The sequence below is a fragment of the Homalodisca vitripennis genome, chromosome 5, assembly GCF_021130785.1.
Source record: "Homalodisca vitripennis isolate AUS2020 chromosome 5, UT_GWSS_2.1, whole genome shotgun sequence".
NCBI lineage: Eukaryota > Metazoa > Arthropoda > Insecta > Hemiptera > Cicadellidae > Homalodisca > Homalodisca vitripennis.
In genome coordinates, this window is record NC_060211.1 from 101,797,043 (window position 1) to 101,821,337 (window position 24,295).

General features: G+C 34.3%; 1 protein-coding gene across 1 annotated transcript; it reads right to left on the reverse strand.

The window, feature by feature from the left end:
* Positions 1-1,103: 1,103 nt before the first annotated feature.
* LOC124362572 (zinc finger protein 37 homolog) lies at positions 1,104-23,488 on the reverse strand. The gene is made up of 6 exons (XM_046817195.1): positions 23,447-23,488; positions 15,458-15,691; positions 14,383-14,747; positions 11,449-12,099; positions 10,561-10,914; positions 1,104-3,706 (listed from the first exon to the last, which is right to left on the reverse strand). The coding sequence occupies exons 2-6, from the start codon at positions 15,668-15,670 to the stop codon at positions 3,181-3,183; spliced, it is 2,109 nt and encodes a 702-aa protein (XP_046673151.1). The 5' UTR covers positions 15,671-15,691; positions 23,447-23,488; the 3' UTR covers positions 1,104-3,180.
* Positions 23,489-24,295: the final 807 nt, after the last annotated feature.

A 24,295-nucleotide genomic window follows, 5' to 3' on the forward strand; every position in this document is an offset into this window, starting at 1 on the left:
ATAGACTGGAGAGAAATATGATTACTAAAACATTATATATAGACTGTAAAGCAAGAGTGAGATTAGGAAATAAAATTACAGAGAGAACTGAAATTAGTGTTTCCATTTGTTTAATATTTATTTATTGATGCAGGATTTTGGATCTTTTTGTTTGTGTACTTTTTATCATTAATGTTGACGTACGTTATCAAATCTCCTCCTTATTCTGTTGGCTAACATCCTCGCACAGGCCAATGGCTGAAGAAAACGGACAGAATGATGCTGAAAAGGGGATTAGCCCTCCTTTTTTTATAATAAAATAAAGGAATCGAGAAGAGATATCATGGGTGAAAGAAGAGATGAATGTACTAGATTTTCAGGTAATATAGCATTCATAACGAATTATGAAGGTCACTGGAATGCAACAAGATTTTGACAGAGTAACTGAAAAATAGAGGATGAAGGCAAAATACAAGTTAAACCAAGAGCAAGATAATAGCGAGGAAAGGAAATGAATAGAGAAGCATAATCAATAGATAATTAGTTGATAATTTTAGATGTTAGGTATGAAAATAAAGAAGTATGAACTATTCAAAAGAAATGAAAGCAATAAAATTTAATGGAAAAGTAAAATTGAGCTGGAAGGGGTGAACTGATGGTAAATGTATTAAGTAACTGCTTAAATGATGAATTACAAGCTATTTTTTTTGCATTGAAGACTCTTGAAGCAATTGGAACATTTTTAAATATTACTACGTAAATGTTAATAAAAACCAAAGGTTTCATCATCAGGTTTCATTTATTTATATATTTATTTATTCATTGGGGTCACCTGATGATGAAACCTTTGGTTTCAAAAGGCCTTGTCCAAAAAATAAACTATTTGGGAAAGTATTGTTTGTTTAACATTTAGAACTATTTTCTGTAGTTTATGCAGCTGAAGCATAAGACTTCTAGAAAAGAAGATGAAAAGATAAAATAATCAATGAAGGTATATATTTGGAATGCAAAGCATAAGGTAAAAGGGAATAAGAAATAAAGAGCTACTGAAGAGTGGATGGAAGAGAGGAATGAAGTTAAAAACTCAATGTATTAAGAGAAACAAGGAAGAGAAAAACAATCGATATGGGACATAATACTGTATTTGTTAAAAACGGTAATAGGGAGAGAATAATAGAGGAAGAAATGGAAGGTACCAGGGATTGGACAGTATTCAAACTGTTAGAGGGATATAGAGAATGTCACAAATTGGTACAGGACAAAAGACATACATACATACCCCACACACAACATTTCTTATTTAATTACAATGAAATATAATCTTCTCACAACAACAAGTTAATATAATTTTTACATCTCCACTTCAAAACCAATATAAATACTCCTAATTTTTGCTAATTTCTTCACAAATGGAATTTTAAATTTGCAGAATTTAATAGTTTATTAATTTTACCAAGAGAAACAACAAGTATGCAGAAAATGGTAAATGTGAAAAATATATAACTGATTTTATTATTTTCCCTCTCTCAAAACATTAATCTTAATATGTTATTGCTTTGCCTAAGTAGAAACCGATAGATAAAAATTGTAGTTTTTTAAGTTAAATATTGATTTTTGTTTGAGCACTCTAAAGTTTGTGTAAAAAGATCTGTTATTTACTTGGTCTCACTGGATCTAGACTGACACATAAGTAACAGTTAAATAATAGGTTATACAAAAGACTTTATGAAGTTCAATTTCAAATACTTTATATATGGTTGGATGAATGGATTTTAATTTGTAATAATGATTCCTGACAAAGTCCAAAATAAAGATAACCAGTATAAAATTTCACAAATTTCATAATATCTAAGTGATGTTAGTAAAATATTTTAAAAAATATATATATATATATATGTAGAGGTGAAGTTAATAAAACTTAAGCTCTACTGGTTTGTCTTAGATTGTGCTCAAATGGTGTGAATAAATAAACACTAGATCTAAGTAATAACATCTAGCAGAATTAAAGACATATCCGGCAAAACTGAAAAAATTGCCATTCATAGCACTTGCTAGGCCTAGAAACAATTTACGTGTCATGTTGTGACTTAAATGCCAAAATTGTTATGGCCTATGATAGTGAGGAGACGAAGGACCTCTCCATACCTTACTTCAATGAAAAGTTGTTTACAGCAAACGCAGATGAATAACATAAATTGGAAAGAGATCAAATACAAGTTTGATATTATAAGACAAATGCCTTAAGATATTACATAATCCAATTTCAAAGATTTATTAATTTACTAAATGTTCTAGTTGTACTTGTATGAATAAATGGAACCTATATTCTATAAAAAATATATCCTTTATATTAAATTTTGTAAGCACAACAAATATATATAATTATGTTGTATATGTAGGCCTTGTAATAATTCATTCTAGACTGAAAACCAAGATCGTATAAAAAATGTAAGAAAGTCTCAAAATGTTTTCTTGGAGAGAAAGTTCTCCAGCATGTGTCAGTTCCATTCAAAAGATCTGTGGCTTAAAAATCAACAATTTCATACTCAAATTTAAACTATTTCTTACACTTAAGTATCTATTGTTGCCACACTGTCTTTTTTGGTTGAACTTGCATAAACTCCCCAATGGCTGAAGTCAAATAAACTACTAACTGCTAACATACCCAGGAGCTGACTTAACGAAAACCTAATAGTTACTAGTTTAAGAACTAAGACATTTATTCACTTAGTTTTGTAAGTAACTAGTAGTTTTCAAAAACTCCTAACCATTGGCAAATGGTAGTACTTAAAACCAAACAGTATCTTAAAAAAATGTTTTAGACATAGCAGGGTGCTGGGTTTTATTCACTTCTCCAAATATGTAATATTAAAAAAACACAAAATGATAATGTTGAAAATAATTAAAAATAGTCTTAATTCAGTCAGTAGTGGATTATTTTTTTACTATACGTTTCTTTGATAATTGCTGTTCAAGTTTTTATTGTTTGTCATATAACCATCGTTACCAATTCCATAATAGACTCACACAAAAATGTTATATCAAATATTTATTGATATGTTGGTAGTTCAGTACAAATAAATATACTTTTAAATATATAAAAACACACAATGTCTTAACAATTATTAACAACCATTAAATCTATAAAAGGCAAGTAAATACCACATAAAATGATATCAATGTTTATAAAAATTACAACTGCTATAAAATGTGTAAAGTAGGCATCTCTAGGTGTTTAGGAGGGGCCATCATGATGAGTGATGGCGGGAGCGGAAGAGGAGCAGGAGGAGGGGGAGGCAGAGGCTGGATGGCGGGGGGTAGAGAGTGGTGTTGCTGGTGGCGGTCCAAGTTGTACTTGTATATAAACGTCTTCGGACACACATTACATGCAAACGGTTGTTCACTGGAATGTGATCTCAAGTGAGCTACAAGGGTATGTTTGTGAGCAAATGCTTTTGAACACTGCGTGCACTGGAACATTTTCACATTCGCATGAGACCTTTTGTGCACTTTTAAAGCATCTTTCATCCAAAATGCTTTATTACAAATATCACAGACGAATCTCCGTTCACTAGTGTGTTTCATGTAGTGTCTCTTGAGGGCAAAAACATTGTAGTAGGACTGGGAGCATTGGTCACACATGTATTGAGGGTTCTCTCCACTGTGTGCCTTCATATGGCACTCATATGATGACTTCTTCATGAACGACTTACCGCATTCGTTACATCTATAACACAACAGTTATGTTAGATACTTTCATAACATTAATGTTTAATAAAATAAATAATTCATTTATATAATGGTATTTTATTACGTTTCACAGTTGAAATGTAATAGAAATGTGTGATATGTACATATATAAGTCATCACTGAAATGTGCATACAGTTTATCACATTATTTGTAACATTATATCTATCTAAATACAACTTCGCTCACGAAAATCAGCCACAGTAAACTTTAGAGGCAACAATTTGTAACTGTTTATTAATCAGTTGCCAAGACAACAATAAATATGCAATAATGTTAACAGCTGATTTAGTTCATCAGAAACACACTGATTTAATGTAACAAACAAACAGAACTCATACCAAAAATTTAAAAAAAAAAAAAAAAAAAAAAAAAAAAAAAAAAAAATTAAAACAAATAAATGTTGATGTAAAAATGATTTAAAACATCGGATATTTTACCGAAGCTGCAATCGGACTTCAGGCGCAATCATAGTACATGTACAGCCCTGACAAATCTTTTCAGTGATATGATTGACGCCAAAGACAGGGGTAAATATAACTCCATTGTTATGTTGGATTATTCTAAGGCCTTTGATTCAATGGACCATGAGATGCTTTTAGCGAAGATGAGCTATTATGGCTTTGACTTGAGCGTAGTCAATTGGATAAGGTCATACTTAGACTCCAGGCTGCAGGTGACGCGTTTAGGGAGTGAAACATCAACCCTGCTTGTGAAGTATCGAGGCATTCCTCAAGGTAGTTGCCTAGGGCCTATTCTGTTCAATATGTACACAGCCAATATGCCAAGCTGTGTGCAAAATTGCACAGTTCATTTGTATGCTGACGACTCGCAGCTGCACTTGTCTTATGAGCCATCGCAGATGGTGTCAGCCATTGATATGATCAATGTCGACCTTGAAAAAATATTGGGGTGGTCAATGGCGAATGGGCTGAAACTAAACATAGGCAAGTGCACTGTGTTGCATACGGCGCCACACAACATTGTGCAGTCCCTCAGTGAAAGAGGAGTGATGGTGAGGCTCGATGGCCAGAGTTTGGCTGTATTTGATAGGGCGAGAACTCTTGGCGTTGTGCTAGACAGTGGCCTCACGTTCTCTGACCATGTCACGCATGCCTGTCAACGAGCACTCAGTAGACTGAGGGGACTCTACAGATTTAGAGATATTTTACCTGAGTCTGCGAAGCTACGTATCATGCAGTCACTAGTCCTGTCCGTTTTCGCCTACTGTTTCCCAGCCTACGGGAATAGCATTTCTGGAGAAGACATGCATCGCATTCAAAAGTTGCAAAACTCTGCTATCCGTTTCATTTTTAATTTGAAACGATTTGAGCATGTCTCTCCTTACAGAGATGCCGCTGGGATGATGTCGGTAGAGACCGTCTGCAGGGTCATGACGTGTTGCATGGTCCACAAGGCTCTTGTTAATCAGGAGCCTCAGTACCTTAGTGAGAAGCTTTCATTTCGGGATGAGGTCTCTCAGCGCAGAACCCGCCATGGGAATCTTCTTCACTTTCCCAAAGTTAGGCTGGAGTTGGGAAGGAGGAGCTTCTCTTATTTCGGCCCGAAATTGTACAACGACCTCCCACCAAACGTGAAACAATGTTCAATAGCTACATTTAAGAATAAGATGAGGCAGAATTTGCTTAACGTATAGATTTTATTTATTTATTTCTATTTAATTTTCATGTATATGTTGTATTTGACGATAGTTGTTCTGAAAAGCAGTTGTTCTGTATGTAACTGAGAAACGCTTGATGAAAATAAAGACAACATTATTATTATTATTATTATTAAGTGAAAGAGCCTTTTCAAATTTAATCAGCTGTTCTTTGTAAACATATATAATGCGACAAAAGAAGTATATGTTTATATCATTTAATTACTATTTTAAATTTCTTTACAATTATAGTTTGAAAGCATTAAGCTTAAGAGAAACAGCAAATTTTGTTTCAACTGTTTCTGCAATCACTGTTAAACATAGACTTTACTATCCAGATAATACAATTCAAATTTGACGTAAAAATTCACCTTTAACTGCAATATTTATCTAATATAAACCATGTCCGTGCTTGATCAGAAGAGCAATGCAGATATCAAAATTACTATCTTACGTTGGCTAAAAATATAAAGAATGTTATAAAACCAACCTTAGTTGTTTTTTTTTTTGACAGAAGTATGGTTCTCAAAACTCCGTGTGTACATATTCTCTCAATCGAGACAACAAAGCAAGCTCAATCATAGCATCGGAGATATAACTAATTTGATCCAGAAGTGATACACGCACAAAGCCTAAAATAAAAACCATACGCAATTTCGCTTAACATCTGAAGCTCATAATCATTAGACTGTAATAATATGTACCTAAAATATGCCTATTTTTGTTTCAAAATTACATTGAGCGCCATCATTTATTACATTGTATGTGCGCTAATGAATTCCGACTTTTTGACTCCTGTCCACGATGGTCTAATATAGTTCAATTGTATACAAAAATCATGGAATATTGGAGAGAAATTCCAGTTATTTCACAGGTGCATATTGAGACTGTTTTAAAATTTAAATCTTAAATAGATCATGAGCTTGGAGTATCTTTCAGTGACTATCATTTATCTCAGAAGGGTAATAACGACGTTCAAAAGAAATATGCCTCCTATGTCCCAATTTTTCTGTAGGAAATCGTGTGCGAAGCCGTGGGTATTTGGTTGTAATTGGTATTTTATTGAAAATGAAGAGTTTTCGTTATAAAATACTACGAATTTATTGACGAACTAGCTGTTACCCACAGCCAATCGCGCATAATTGCTTGCTAAGTAATATAAGGACTTCGGTTCTTAAGATTTGCGTGCGAAGCCGTGGGTAACAGCTAGTATATACAGGGTGTATATTATGTCTGGAAACACCCAAATATATCCTTTAATAATTTAAATATAAATTTGAAACCTCTTACAATCGTGATAGAGATTGGGCATCTACTTTTTGGAACAATGTTTTGTTATGTCACACCAACGGGGGACGTCCTGCCGAGGGTATCGTGAATATTCTTAATGGAAGCCTATACCTTGTGATACATAATTTTAAAGGTAATAGCTTACTGAATTGAATGCCACAAACCGCATCTCAAAGGAATTATTCTATCAGAAAATAGAGCATTTTTAGTATTGAAAATTTACTGATGTTCAACAATGTAATTTTAACATGGTTCTTGCCACAAAATGTGTTACACTAATTTTTTAGCATTTTTTAAATGTTCAATTAAAATAAAATAAACAATTTATTTTTAAGCTGGTTTCATTAGTACAAATTTACCAGTTTTTATTACAATGAATAAAACTTATGAGTCACTTTCTCTGATTACTTATGAATCTGTACTTGGTGTTTTCCAGTCAGCAGGAAGGTTTAAAGAGACAAAGGTCACTAGCCTATGAGAAACATTATTGTGTTATTAATCATCTGGTCTACAGGTTTCAGTTTGTTGAGCATGGAGCTTTCACTAGACAGGTCTAAGCTTGGGAATTACAAATGGACAAAGGTCATATCATTCCTGTCGAGTTAATCAGTGTCTCTGAAGCATTGCTGTCAACAAGTTATCTAATTACAGTAGTTCAGTTTTTATTTGGCATTTTAATGGAATTGTCTGAAAGAGAACGAATTACTCTGTTGATGATGCGAGGATATGGCGATCGTCAAAGATCTTATCGGGAAGTTTGTAATTTGTTTAATGACACTTTCCCAGAAAGGAATCCCATAAGTGTTTCAACAATATCAAAAACTATTGAGCGTTTTGAAATGACAGGGAGTGTACGTAATCGGCCAAAGTCGGGTAGGATACAATCTGCAACAGATGAAGAACATGCACTAGATGTTTTGCAAACATTTATTGAAGACCCACATACATCGCTCAGAAAAGCTGCACAGCAACATGATATGCACCCTATGTCTGTGAGTAAGATTTTGAAAATTAATAAATACAAACCATTTAAAGTTCATTTAGTCCAACAGTTAAGTGAGGATGATTACGACAGAAGAGTTGAGTTTTGTGAACTTGTGATGCGCAAATGTGATGACAATAGAGATTTTCTGACCAACATACTATTTTCTGATGAGGCAACTTTTTTCCTAAATGGCAATGTTAACAGGCACAATTGCCGTTACTGGGCTAGTGAAAACCCACATTGGATTACTGAGTCCCATTCACAGCAACCACAAAAACTGAACGTATGGTGTGGAATTTTAGGTAACAAAATTGTTGGACCCTTTTTCATCAATGGAAATTTAAATGCCGAACTTTACTACAATATGCTCCAAAATGAAATAATCCCAGCTATTCAAATTGCATCAGGAGAATACTTTGATAATGTATGGTTTCAGCAGGATGGTGCTCCACCCCATTATGGGAGACAGGTAAGAGAGTATTTGGATTTAAGGTTTCCTCATAAATGGATTGGCCGAAGAGGAGAAATCGAATGGCCTCCAAGATCTCCGGATTTGTCACCAATCGATTATTTCCTATGGGGTCATTTAAAATCCAATGTTTATAGAAGAAAGCCTCATAATTTGGAAGACCTAAGAAACAGGATTATAGAGGAGATTGCTTTGATAACTGAAGAAATGTTAGGCAACTCTGTCGAATCATTTTACAAAAGATTGGCTCATTGTCAAACCGTAGAAGGAACACAGTTCGAACAATTGCTTTGACACCAAATGCAGGTAAAACGTTTGTTGTAAGACTTTTCTAACAGCATACATTATTTTTTATTTGTAATAAGAAATCAATAACATAAGTATTTCCATAATTGTACTGTAATAAAAACTGGCAAATTTGTGCTAATAGAACCAGCTTAAAATGAAATTTTTGTTTTATTTAATTGAACATTTAAAAAAATGCTAAAAAATTAGTGTAACACATTTTGTGGCAAGAACCATGTTAAAATTACATTGTTGAACATCAGTAAATTTTCAATACTAAAAATGCTCTATTTTCTGATAGAATAATTCCCTTGAGATGCGGTTTGTGGCATTCAATTCAGTAAGCTATTACCTTTAAAATTATGTATCACAAGGTATAGGCTTCCATTAAGAATATTCACGATACCCTCGGCAGGACGTCCCCCGTTGGTGTGACATAACAAAACATTGTTCCAAAAAGTAGATGCCCAATCTCTATCACGATTGAAAGAGGTTTCAAATTTATATTTAAATTATTAAAGGATATATTTGGGTGTTTCCAGACATAATATACACCCTGTATATAAAACACATAACAATAGGCTACCATCTGAATAATAGTACGTATCATGTTACAGTATACAAACCTTAAAAGAAGTTTTAGTCGCTCTAGTTCATTTAATATATTAAGTCGTCTATTAATAAGTATTTTTTTTAAAATTTGTTTTTAATTGTTGCTTAGTTGTTATTAATTGCTTGATTTCTAAGGGAAGGAATGTAAGACATTTAGCATCTAAGTAATGGGTTCTTTTTGAATGTTTTATAAATAGTGCGAAGGTGGAGCAATTTAATTTCTAAATCTTGTAATATAACTGTGGTTTGATACTAACATTTTGATTCTATTTTCATAAATTTTAATATAGGTTACACATTAAAGTGTGTGTCATAATTCCAGGGTGTAACAAATATGGACTTACTGAATCTTACCATTTTAAATTTCACATTGCTCTTTTTTTGTACGATTATACAATTTAAAAGTTTTGTAATACTAAAGGATCCATATATTTTTATGCTATATGCTATTATTGAATTTATAATTATGCAAAATCTAAAGTCTTTAGCAAGACTAAATTACAAAAACTGGCCATTCTTCTTCAAGAACAGCTCTGGAGAGTTTTATGAATTACTGAATCCACATGAAATTCCATGTTAAGCTTTTGTCATTTGTTTACCTCAGGAATTTCATTTCCTTGATAAATCACATCAATAACTAAAGTAATTGGTCATAAAAAAATTGTAAATATTTTTGAATTATTTATACAGCTGAGAAAGTAATGAGGTTTGTTTAACCCTCTCCCGCTCGCAAGGCATGAATTGGTACGGCCACCACATAGCCACTGCAGCTTAAACGGCACAGATCGGCACACACTGCTTTACCCACTAGAGCCGATAAGTGCTGCTCTCGAGTAGCAATATTTTGTATTACTACGGGTTGTTTGCTATCAGGAGACCATTCACTTTACTTTTACAGTAGATTTATTTCATTATTTTGCTATTTATATTAGTTGTGCGGAAACAATGGCGGGTTGTAGTCGTACACTTCGTGACAGTGAAATCGATATCGTTATTAGTAGTGATTGCGACGATTCAAATGAATGTAGTGATGTAACAGAGCCTTGTGAAGTGGTTGGTGGCATTGATGATGTAGTTCGGAGTGATCACAGTGGCAGTGACGGCGAGCTAGACAATGACCTTCACCAAGTAACTGCGCAACAAACTCCGTGCCACCGGTGCCCAGCTGTCCATGTGCCCTCTCCTTGGTCTTGTACAGTCAACTTCATTGAACCAATATATAGTAAAATAATTAATATATATAATTATAGTTAATTACAATGACAGAACGTGTGTAAGTTGAGGCGCAGCGTATTTTTACCAAGTGCGACAGGCAGAGCGAATTAATTGAGGTTAGAAGCACCGTGAGCGCCTGGAAACAATGCGAGCGGGAGAGGGTTAAGATGCATAGATTGATAAATTAAATAAAGCCAATTAAGAAATTATTTATTGATGTCAGTGTTTCAGATGTTGCTAATTCCAGTTACATTGCCCTACAAAATCCTATTGGAAATAAATAAAATCATAAATTAACTAACGTCATGATCACTCACTTGAAAGGTTTGTCTGATTCGTGGGACTTCATGTGGTTCTTAAGGGTGCCCTTAAGCGGGTAGCCCTTGCCACAGACGGTACACAGCCAGGGCCGAGCGTCTGAGTGATGGTGGCAGCGACGGCGCAACTCTCCCTTGCTGGTCGCATCGCTTGGACACAACTCACAACTGAACATATCATCCGCACTGTGGCCCTTCATGTGCAGTGTGTATGTGCTCTTGTACACAAACGTCTTGTCACATATTTTACATGCATACGGCTTGTTGCCAGTGTGCAAAGTGTAGTGCAACTCCAAACTGGAAGCACATTTGAAGGAACGTCCACACTGGTTACAGTTGAAGCTGCCTTCTCCACTGAAAGAGATTTTGTTTGAAATAGCCAAAATACAAGTGAATTTTACTATATCCATACATATATTGTACTTAATAATTTACAGCTGAATTCAATAGTTGGCACATAAATCAGCATTAATAATATGATTAAATTGTAATGCTCTCTCTTCTGTAATTTTAGAAAACCAAATAAGTACAATATGAGGTGAAAAAATCTTAGAAGTCATAACTGCTGTAACTTTATTTATCATTATATATTTGTTGGTTAAATAGTCTAGACTCTGAGTCTCTATCATTAATTATTTAAATTTACCCATGAATGTTTCACAAATATATAAATTTACCATTAATAACATTAATATGCATAATGTTATAATACTACTTTCAGTTCAAATAAACAACCTGCCCTTAAAATAATTTATAAGCAGATGTGGATAATTTGTTCACATGGATTGGAATAGCACAAAATTGTGTGCTTTAATACGAAAGATTGATTTTTTCAACCCTAAATATTAGAGAGTCTATTAAATGATATTTTTCACTGAATTTGCTTACCTGTGAACAACTCTTATATGCCGTGTGAGAATCTTTCTTTCTGGAAACGTTTTGTTACATTTCTCACAAAAAAATGGGGCTTCCTCATGAGTCTTCATATGAAAATATAAATTTGCTTTAGTTTTGTATAAATTTCCACACTCGTTACATTTGAATTTTCGGATATTTACGTGTGCTCTGGAGTGTGTAGCTAGGTGACTCTTAAGCCTGAATTTTTTATTGCAGACGGTGCAATCGTAAGACTCGGGTTTTACCATTTTTTCATGCTTGTTATCTTTTTTTGCCATACTTTTATTTGATTTTGAGACTAATTTATCAGCTTCTAATGGGAAATCATTTTGATAATCTGGTTTATTTTCTTTAGTAGATAAATTTTCTTTGTTGTATTGTGTGTTCTCTTTTCCTCCATGTACTTTATCCATGTCACAATTATCTTGTTCAACTCTTTTAATTGATGGAGATAACAATGAATCATTATCTGAGGCACTTGACAGAGATTTTACTAACTTCTTATTTTCAACCACTTTCTTTTTTCTCTTTTTTTGTTTGAATTTTGCTTTGTTTCTCGTTTTTCTATTTATTACTTTGTGTTTCCTATTTTTATTATTTGGTGGAAAAGGAGAGAGTGATCTGTCATGACCTGTTTCACTGCTGAAACAAAACAATTATACATTTTAAAAAGTAGCAAAACTACGCATCACAATTTTAGGTAACAGTGATTATTTTCATAAACTTGGGTAAAGGTGAATGATAGTGTTCTGAAATAGATAAAGAACAAAAATTTAAATCATTGATGCAATCCAACAAAAAATAAGCCAGACGTGAAGTAACAATAACAAACCAGTTTTAGGTGTTCAATATGTAATATTTCAACTAGATGTCATAAAGAGGAAAAGCAACTAAATTATGTCAATGTGATTGGACAAAATAAGAGAATTTTTTTATTTTTTAGAAAACAGATTGAGTTTTGTCCAAGAATAGCAACTTCATCAATTAAATCAAATAATACAAAAAAATAAATAATAATGTAACTTGGACAAATCACATTGACAATTTATGCCTAAAGCTAAATTCATCTCTATATGCCTTACAATGAACCCATGCAACTAGCAACCTTGAATCCAGTAAAATAGCCTATTTGAAATTCATCTTAGGTATGGAATAGCAGCATGGGGAAGTACAATAAAACTCAATCTTTCAAAAGTCCTTAAAACAAAACAAAAAATCAATATGTTTAATGGGCAACCTAGGGCCTAGAGAAAGTTGTAGAGTTATGTTTAAAGAATTGAAAATACTTACGGTAACATCCCTTTACATAATAGAAACAATATTGTATTGCCTAACAAGAGACCTTCCTCGAAATGGTGACTTCCATGAGCATAATACAAGACATGGTCAAGACTTCCCACTACCTCTTCACAGAACAGCCTTATTTGAGAAAAAATCCTACTTACGCTGGGAAGAAACTCTTTAATGCTCTGCCAGAAATCAAGAATAATCAAGATAATCTCAAGAAAATGAAGACAGTAATGAAGAACTGGCTACTGCAGAGAACCATCTATACAATAGAGGAATTCTACTCTTGGAGGCAACTCAATCACTCGACCAATACCACCAATACTTTTTATAATAAGACTTAACTAATAACTATATACATCTTATTTTCATTGACGCTACTTGTAATCTTAAAGATTATTAATAAAGAATCTCTGATTGAGGTACTTGTGATTGGAAATAGACATCAGCAGTCTTCTTTATTTCGTGCAACAACTGCAGCTTGAACAATACTCTTGGCCAGCACACAGTCCCTATTCCTGCCCAGCACCGGTAGCTCTTGACCTTGGTCAATGGCTCCTCTCTCTCCGCCCCCCAACTCTAGATTATATAACATAAGGCCTACACAGCATTGGATTATATCAGTCCTACAGATCCTCAAATGTCCGAACCATCTGAGTTTGGTGGGGTTTAAGCTGAGATCATGGTCATCTCAGTTCCCCTTAGCTGTATCGAGACAGCCGTAGACTCAAGGGTCTAATGGCCCAAATGTCCGTGAATGAAGAGAGGTGTGTGTCCCCTCCAGTATGTCCATTTCCATGTCCATGGAGTGTGGAGTTGTGGCCTATTCTATAGATGTGGTAGGCTGGTAGGGAAAAACTGTATTGAAGTTGAAGATAGGTTTCCTGAATGAGGATAACGTTCATATCATGATCAGTGGTGAAATGGTGTACCTTGTCTCTCCCTTACCCAAGGCCTTATGAGTCCCAAGAAACCACTTTCAGCCGCCTACTTGCCATGGATGAGAAAGTTCTGATGAGAAGTGAGGATTGTGCCTATACGAGACACAAAAAATCGCTTGTTACAAGGCATGTTTACTTCCGTACCACACAACAACCGCCCCCTTCACTGTGTAAACCTAACAATAAATATTTCTTTCTGGTTTGAGTTATAAAAAAATCAGATTGATCAATACAAACTCAAAGAGGTCTACATCAAATTTTGTTTAAAATCTGTTTTTTACAAAAACACAATGATTGGTAATTTGTCCAGCTATCTTTTCTGATACAATAAGTGTGATATTATCCAAGTAGTATTTTTCACAAATACTACCACAGGTGATATATTGTCCAGTGGCCCCCTAAAGCTTAATCAATTCTCTTGGCCATAAAGAACACAGTTACAAATGAACATATTGTATTGTAACTAGACTTGTTTGGCAACCTATCGTGGCACCAACACACCCATCCCTTATACTGACAGGGTTTGAGCCTTGTATGACAGATTGACAAGTTTAGTGAATATATTAAATTTACACAACACGAAAAGACTCCAATCTGGTATGGTCCAGGTTAAAAGGACCAAATTGAACAGTGTATGAACCATTTAAAAGCACTTTTGATTTTTAAAACAATGTTAACGTGATAATTATTGTGTTACCTGGAATGACTGGGAGAAGGAACTTCTTCCTCAGGGCAAAGGTCAAAGTTGTTCTCCAATTGACTTTTACCTAAGTTTTTGTTATTATCAATCTCAGATGAACTAGATTTGGAGGATTTACTCTCTCGTTTAAAATTTCTAAGAGCTCTTGTAATGGCTTTTCTATTGGCTAATTCATCTTCTTTTTCATTACAGAAGGATTTTTCTACTGGCTCCTTGACGGGTGTAATAGGCAAATTTGTTGATACTTCTGTGGGCCTTACAGTGCTACTGCTGGTAAAATCTTTATTTACAAATAGTAGCAGAGTTGGCTGTAATTTAACTTCCACCACTTCTTGAGGAACTGTTATTGAATTAATTTCCACCTAAAAATAACACAAATTACAATTCTCAACTCATAAATATAATTGTTTACAATAATCACAGCATTTATTTCTGAAATATTCTTTGAAGATAGAAGCTTCATAACTTTTATCTTCTGAACAACAATTCTTATTACTACGTAAAACATGAAATGTTATGGAATATATAATTTAATTCAGAATAAAGTACAGTACCGGTACATTATAGATCAAATAAAACTTTGGTTTAAATTTACATTTGTGTATGTATAGTGCTTTGAAGTTGAAACTTTTATTTTCTGCAGCTCATAGAAATCACTTATCATCTTAAATTTAAGAAACCAAAATATATACTAAAAATCTGGGTTGTTATGTTAAACAATAAAATGTCAATATATAATACAGAACGAAAACAATGTAAAACTATACAGACCAGAATCCAGCTGACTCAAACAACAACAGCTGTCAATATTGCATAGCGTATCATGCAGGTGAGTAAATTAGAAAAAAGTGTGGAATCTGCCGATTACATCAATATAACTTTCATTACGATTTAATGAAGATTGTTCAAAAGATGACGTAATTAGTAGATGTTTCATGAGTCACAAATTATAACTAACTGCTGGTTGACGGCAGGAAAAACGCATCGTAATTTACGACTTTGGCAGTTCCAGAGTTAAATATTTTTACACAAACTAAGGTTAAGAAAAATTGTTAACTTGAATCTAAAGTACCAGAGGTTCATCCTCAGGTTCTTCAAGTTCTTCTTCACTTTGGGAATGTGATGAGAGAGTAAAGGGAACTTCTTCGACAGATGATGTTATACTCGTGGTAGAATCACAGGTCTCATTTTCAGATTCTGGTTCAGATTTCACCTCCATATCCATTTCCAACCCGACTGCTATCGCTGCACTGTTGTATTGTTCTCGTTCATATAAAGAATTCATTGTACTTTTTGAATCTTCAACCTAGGACAAATTATAATAGTATAGTGTGGTAGACTTAATATAAATTTAAATTTATCAGCAATGTCATTGACTAAATAATAATTATCCAGCAGAGCCTCGCTGATACGGATTAATGCTGGATTTCTTACCATCTTACCAACACGTTGACTGCCATGACCACCGGTGGCTCTCACTATGTTCTATACGTGACGCCATGAGAGCCACCGGTGGCTCTCACTGGTTTTACATCTGAGGCCAATGGCATTTGAGCCAGGAACGTCATAACTGAACTATTATTGGTTATACATCCCATATGATCAAATACGGTCTCCTGAGTATTATAATCAACAAGATTCGGTCCTAGGCCAATTGTATTAAAAGTTGTAGCTGAGGACCACCTGTGGCTCTCATGGCCTGGGCAAATCTTTTTCTGCTTCCATCTGAGTGGTTTTTTTTAACTTAACCAGCTGTTTTAGTTTGGTTATGTAATTTCCCGCCAATTCTCGTCATCCTGTTGTTTTTTTTTTATTGTGTGGACCACCGGTGGCTCTCATGGCACAGCCAAGTCTCTATATCTAGTTTCCAGCTAATTCGTGTTCTATTCGTTTTGTCTAGATCATAATCTTGAGTTTTAGTGCTGTTACAAAAATGAGTGCGGGTCGATTGAGACATGATGACGAGGATTTAGGGGATTTTGTGAACAGAATATTAGAGGAACCTGCGAGTACAGGTACAGAGCCAGTGGGTGTTGAAGAGGAGGATAATAGTGAATTTGACGACAATGGTAGTGAATCAAGTGAATTGTTTGGGAGGTCATGATTCAGATATTGGACCCCTGAATATCTTCCTTCAGAGGATAGTAGTGAAGACAGTGATAATGATATGAATACCTTGGACCAAAGGCAGCTCGTCCACAACCAACTTATTCAGCAGCAGCCCAACCACACACCCACAGCCTGACAATGGAATCCAACAGGTAAACCAAAACATTGAACCAAATTACTTAGCCTTGACCTGGGGAAATACTAACCAAAACAACTTATCATCATTCGAGTTCAATGCATTACCTCTTATCTCACAAGAAATAAAGGGACAAAATTGAGGGTGCTTTCCCCATTTGAAGTCTACAACCAAGTCTTTGTTGACAACTCTTTTTTTACAGAAATTGCACTGCAAACAAAACCTATATGCACAGCAGACAATTGAATCTGGTGTACCTTCTGATAAGTCTCGGCTCAAATCCTGGCTTCCCAACAGACGAAAAGGAAATTAAGCAATTTTTTTGGTCTCATAATATGGATGGGGTTAGTTCAAATGCCAAGTTTAAATTTGTATTGGAGCACAAAAAAACATATACAAAAATGAAATGTGCAAAGTAATGCCTAGAAACAGATTTGAACTGTTACTTAGAATGCTTCATTTCAGCGATAATACAAATGCAGATGAAACAAACAAACTATACAAAATACAAAATATACTTGACTCCCTGAATGAAAAATTTAAATCTGCTCTGACTCCTCAGCAGCAACTCTGTATTGACGAGAGTTTTGATTCCCTTTCGTGGCAGGGTGGGATTTTAGACAATACATCCCTAACAAGGCCAGCCGCTATGGCATTAAGATCTTTAAGCTATGCACTGAAAAGGGTTTACACCTGGAATTTTAAGGTGTACACAGGTAAATCCGAAGGAAGGAGAGTTGGTCTTGCTCAGGCCATTGTGATGCAGTTGATTTCCCCGTTACTTGATGCTGGTCGAACACTGTATGTTGACAATTGGTACAGCAGCATAGCTCTAGCCCATACCTTGAAAGAGCGTTCCACTCATTTAGTTGGAACACTTCGTAAAAAACAGAAGAGGAATCCCAGCATGCATTGCAAATGCAAAGCTAAACAAAGGTGATGTTGTGGGGAAACAAAGCAATAGCAATGTCGTCGTGATAAAATGGAAAGATAAGAGAGAAGTAATGATGATAACGACACAGCATACTGATGAATGTATTGAGATTCCCTCAAAGGCGAGGAATCAAAATAAAACCAAGATGTGTGGTTGACTACAACAAGGCCAAATCTTTCATAGATTTGTCTGATCAAATGGCTTCATATTCTAGACCTCTGCGACGCTGGCGTAAAATGGTATAAGAAAGTACTGTTTGAACTACTTCTAAACACAGCAGTGGTGAACTCACTTCTTCTGTACAACATTGTGAATGAAAAAGAAAATGCAAATCACCCAGTTCAGACCAGGAAATCGCAGATTCTCTTATTGAAACCAAAGAGGGAGAGGAAGATGAACCTCAAGCTGCAAGAACTCCCAAACATAAGCTTATCGAAATCCAGGGTCCTAAACGCTCAGTACGTCGGAGATGCGGCAACTGCTACAAAACTCTCTCAAAGTCTTATGGTCGTGAACATGCCCAGAAACAGTGCAAGAGAGTAACCACAAAATGTGTCATGTGCAATGTATTTATTTGTTTGAACTGTTTCAATGGAACCCATAAAAAGCCCATTCATGTAATATTAGTGTGTAATCTAAAGTTTCTGAATACAAACATGATGTACTTATTACATTCAATTATTTTTAATTATAAATCTAATTTTTCAAGGCTATAGAGAGTTTTTATAATTTTTAACTTTTACTCATGTTATAAAACAAGTTCTTGTACAACTGGGTTTTACTTAGTCTATTCCTATAGTGTAAACCACAATAAACAAACCCAATTTTTCAGCCTATTTATTTTGAGTTTGTAAAAACAGTATCCAATAACCATATGACCTTTTTTTATCTTCATTTAATAAGCTATCAGTTAGTATAAATATAATTGCTGGAATGTGTTTACAGATACTGTGAAAAAAGTTTAAAAAATGTATAACCTGAGAGCCACCGGTGGTCCTCACGGCGTAGTTCAGTACACCTGTTGAGAGCCACCGGTGGTCCTCATGGCGCACAGAGGAAGTTCATAAAATTAGTCCTTGGCCTACAGATACAGCAAAAATATATTCCTTGGTGGCAGTCAACGTGTTAAACAAACAAAAACCTGCAACAATCAAAAGTGTAGGAGTAGCACATTCACTCTCATCAAATGTTTTAGCAACTATATTTAATATTTTCTTAATACCAGTAGTCTATGAATTATTACTGAAATTAAGATCAACAGATCAATATTATTAGATATAATTTCTGTTTTTGAGGTGTATATGAATATAATAAAGTTTTTATCATATGTTTATTAGACAATTTATGTTTATTTATTTAGGCTAAGTAGGATATAGAAAGATATTAGCTTTTTATTTAATATTCTTTGCGTCAACAATTTTAGTTGCCCGCTATTTTTAAAATATGTTTGGTATCTTTAATCTCTTAGATGACTACAAAACACGTACGAGCATCCATGCATCTCACCTTCATGATAATTAATGTTAAAAACTGCCCAATGAAAAAGATTTTTACTATTTCATAAATCATACTGTTTTGTCACTTAAACATAGTTTTATTTATAAAATAGTCCTTTCGGCCAAGTCGGAAGAAGTAAGTAAATTTTGTGACAGTTGTAATATTAATTTATTCTTATGGGATTTACATGTATTCAATATCTTGAAAACAGTTGAAGATACTAAAAAAGTTTATAAAGTTATAAGCATTCAAGAACATTTTAGTTTTTCCTCTAGGTCTATAAATAATGGAGTTGTGATATTTTAAAAGTTTAAACGGCCGCCGTCATAATTGAAAGAAATGGCTCATCAAACAGGCCAACGAACTTAGTAAAAGTATTTAAACTATCAATTTTTGTACCAAATTAGAACATTTCTCAGCATTTCTATACGTAGTTCTTGGTGACAGTAAAGTTCTTGTGGTATTTAAATGTAAGCAATGTCTCAAAAACCGTTCAAGATACAACAAATTTGATTGTTACAAAATGTTTTGTACGTCTTATAAGCATTCTAGAACAAGTTTAGTTTATTCTCTAGGTTAATAAATAATAAGAGTTGTGAGGTTTTTAAGCTTAAACAGCCATCCTATTTAAACAAAATGGCGTAAGAAGCTAGTCTATGAACTGAGTCATTTATAAGATAAATTGTTGTAGAAAGTTTCATTTTATTTGGGTTTTTCACAAGCACACACACACATATATATATGTATGTATGTATGTGTGTGTATACATATATATATATATATATGTGCATGTATACACACACACATGACGGGTGTTCAATAAAGACTGACAGCACAGCAGAGTACATGTAAACAAACAAAATACAATAATTCGTTTTTTTCATGTTGGTATGAAACATTAAAGTATTAGCAACAACCAAATCAGCTGTTAATATTATTGCATATTTATTGTTGTCATGCCAACCGATTAATAAACAGTTGCAAATCTTTACCTCTAAAGTTTACTATGCCTGATTTTCGTGAGCAAAGATTTGCGATAAAGTTTTGTGTAAAACTGAGGAAAAGTACTACGAATACTTACAGCGACTTGGAAAAAGCTTTTGGTATTGATGCAATGAGTGAAAGAACCTGTTTTAGGTGGTATAAACACTTTAAACATGGATGGGAATTATGTGAGTTGGAATGTGAGCCTGGTGCCCCTGTTTCTGCCCTTACCGAAGAAACAATCAACACTAGGGGTGTTATGATTCACATTGACCCACATTTGACTATTAGACAGCTTGCTATAATGCTCGATATATCAATTGGCAGTGCCCATACACTCATGCATGATCATTTGAATATGTCACATGTCTGTGCTCTTGGGATACCACATCTGTTAACACCAGTTCAGAAACAAAATCACGTTGAAATTTGCCAATTTTGGTTACAGTGCGTGCGTCAAGAAGGTGATGCATCGTGGAAAAATATTATTACTGCTGATGACAGTTGGATTTACTAAGGTCTGCTGCAAAGGCAGTGGTGATTACGTTATTTGATTATCGTGGTATGGTGTACACCCATACTGTACCACAGGGTCAGACAATTAATGGGGAGTACTACATTTTAGTATTGTTGCCATGTTGCCCATGTTGCCAATACTGTGCTTCCGTTTCTAGCCAAAAAAGGAATCGAAACTGTGCCACATCAACCATACAGCCCTGACTTGACTCCAAATGACTTTTTTCTGTATCCTCAGGCCAAAAAGGAGCTCAAAGGCCGGCGTTTTCCAACTGCTATACAATATCTAGTGATTTCTATACATTGGAATTTCCTCTTTTCATTATTACCAAGAACATTTTTACTTATTCATTCAAAGTTTTGTATTTGTAATTAATGTGTAACAGATCGCTTCTCCTTCCTGAATACGAGAGGTCACGTGCAGGGTGACCAGATGCAAATTCATTAAAGGAGGACTTATGGGGATGAAAAAGGAGGACATTAAAGCAAAAAGGATGACAATATCAAGTATTTTTATAAACTTTGTGAAAAACATTTATACATACACTATTAAAAATCCACAAACTATAAATTGATACTGTATTTGAGCATATTATAATGCAAATAAAAACTTTCAAATTGGATTTCTTTTTACATATAAATAAAAAAATTAAATATTATTAAAGTGTATATTGATGGACAAAAATATTATCTATTATTTTTTATGCGGCATAAGATTGAGATTGTTGGAATTTTTCTCTTTAAAAGTTATAACATTCAAGATTCAAGACCTTTACTAGCCATTAAATAACATTCTCAGTTACAATAGACTTCATCATTAAAAACATTTGACATAAAAACTAATTTGTACGCCCAATTTAGTTACATCAAACAGATGTATTTTATAACAGATCAAACATGTTGCACTTCATGTACTCGTCAACAGAGTAAAAAGCTTTTGTCTTAAGCCAAGTTGAAATCCTTAATTTAAACTTATTAATTGGTAGTTCTCTTTTAGCTAATGGTAGTTTGTTGAATAATCTAGTTTGTTGGGAATTCTAACTATTATAGGTCAGAGTTAGTCTTACTTGAGAAGCTAAAAGATTATATTGAAACCTAGCGTTGTAATCATGTACTAACTCATGAGAGATAAAGGTGTTGATAATTTAATGGACATGGATGAAACATTAACATGAAAATCATTAATAAGGACTAAAAACAAAAAAGGACCAAGTACAGAACCTTGGGGAACATTGCTACCATCTTCTGATAATGTGACGAAACATTGTTTACAGTAACCATTTGCATTCTATTTGTTAGGTACCTTTGAATCAACTTGAACATGAGAGAAGGTAGAAGTTACATTCGGGTATGAGAATAAGCAGAATGGTATTACAGTCGCCTTCCTCCAGGCTGGTGTCTGCCCTCTCACTAAGTAGGTTGACGACTTCTCGGGTTATAGGTCTGATTACGGGACATGGTCACCTGAAGAAGCATTTTCACAGAGTCAGCATCCTTCGGGAGGATTCACTCTGTAGAATGTGTGATGGGCAGGATGAAACAGCTAAACACTTGCTTTTTGATTGCCCTGCAATAGCAAGGGAGCAGTATGCCATCTTTGGTAGTTTGAACAAGGGTGGTGAATTTCCCAAGGAGGACCTGATATGTTGTTTTTAGCAGTTTGTGGAACTGCTGAAATCATAGACTGGTAGGCCTCATGGTATGCTTCTGGAGTGTGCAAAAGGCCCTTGAGGCTTAAGTGCAAGGCAAGAGGATGGCCCATAGAAAAAGAACTGTGTTTTAGAACATACTCCTTTAAACTATCTGCAAATAAAACTGTATCAATAAAAACATATTGTGTGTACTGTACAACTTACGGTAAAATTTATATTATAAGAGAGGTCCTGCATAAGCTAATTGCCGCATGAACTTTTTTAAGCATGTAAATAGAAAATTTATTTGGGCTGCAGCAAAGAAAAACGACCACCACCACAATCGAATCAGGGAACCAAATTATTGATTAGATATACCTAAACTATTGAATACTAAAACATTCAAGTTTAGTTATTCACAATGAATCATTGTCAGCTGTTTTTAATGTATTAAATAACAATATTGTTCAAAATTAATTCACAGTAAAATTGTATTTTAATTGATTAATGGCTGTAAGTAAAGTGGTGATGAACATGTGATGTCTGTGTTTCAAGCTTTCCGACACGTTTATCCTTAAAAAATAATAAAAAGTAACTAAATGTTACAGTGCTTTGTTTGTTACAATTAATAAAAACACATAGCCTAGGTAGTTTTTAATTTATTATTAAGTATTAGTTTTTTAGATATAAAAACAGCTGATCTATACTATAGTTAGAAAAACCTATAACGTAATTTGCTGTCATTTTGGTTTCAGTATTTAGATAGTCATAAATATTAATGATTCAATTCTGGTGATGTCCATTTATTATACTGCAGCCTTTGTTTGTACTCCAAGAGAAAATGTATCTGATGAAAGAAATAACATTAAAAAGATAACTTGAATTTATTATAAATGAGTATAAATTTAAATGTTAGTACCAGGGAATATTGCCAATTTGAGTGCAGGAAACTACAAAATTTTAATTATTTTGGAAACAAAATGAGTAAAAGACTAAAATATGTCATTGCCTTGTGAAGGGATATATGAGAAAAGATAAAACAAGTTCCCAAGCTGCTGATATTGTTGATCATAAATATACTACATAGTATCGAAAATTGTGTCAAAATGCTGTGAGTGCAACCTATCACATTTTTTGTTTTGTTTTGTGTGTGCGACATGTTAATTTTTGTTCACATGCAAATGTAGCAATTTCTAGGGATGTTCCAATATCCAGAATTTTCCGATATCGATAACGTTAACAAACTTTACGTACCAGTAAGATTAAACGCCGGGGCGGCAAATCACGAATTTGACGTTACCAACGTATTCTGCTCACCCTCCTGAACAAAAAATATATATAGTACTAGGGGGTGCAAATGACAAATAACATGATTTTAGGGGGTATATTGATAAGTGGTTAAGTTCCTAATGTTTTAATGTTCAGTTTGTGTGCTGTGTCTGGATAATCTGTTTACTTGAATATTATCTGCGGCCGGGACTGATAGCAGCCTGATAACGTACCTGTTATCTGAGTTCTCCGGGGCATGGGTCAGTTCTACACAAGATATCGTGTTCAGTAGGTCGGATTGAGTGAGCGCGTTTACAATGATGAATCAACCATCCACTAGTTCAACCAACCCTAGTGAATTGTGTGTGTCGGAGTGTTTCGTAGGGCACGTAAAGAGTTTACGTTTTAACCGAAACGAAATTATCTCTTTTTTAATTGAACATGGAATTTTTAAAAATGAGTGTATGTGTTCGTCGTGCGGTCGAGTGGTGTTTTTAAACCGGGAGAATTTGTCGTTTCGTTGTGATAGACCACTTTTTTGTTGCTGCTGTTTAGCTATATCCGCCAACACACTAATGGTAAGTGTTCTCTGTTAATATCCATCTATATATTTGAGTTTTTCATGATTTATTTAGTTTTTTAACTTTACATAATTGCCTTTGCATTACATTTCAATTTATATTTTTGATCAGCCCCTCTAGAATTTTATATTTTACTGATAGGTACTATCTCGAGGGATGTTTTTCTTTTATTGACATCAGCGCGGGGCAGCACCTTTGGTGCTGCCCCGCGCTGATGGCCGGAGGCACCCGTAATTAATTTTTTTCTCGAAAT

Coding starts and splice junctions, on each gene's coding strand:
- LOC124362572 (XM_046817195.1), bottom strand. CDS start 15,670: ATGAATTCTTTATATGAACGAGAACAATACAACAGTGCAGCGATAGCA. Junction 14,748..15,457: donor AACCTGAGGATGAACCTCTG/GTACTTTAGATT, acceptor TGTTATTTTTAG/GTGGAAATTAATTCAATAAC. Junction 12,100..14,382: donor CCTTCTCCCAGTCATTCCAG/GTAACACAATAA, acceptor GTTTTGTTTCAG/CAGTGAAACAGGTCATGACA.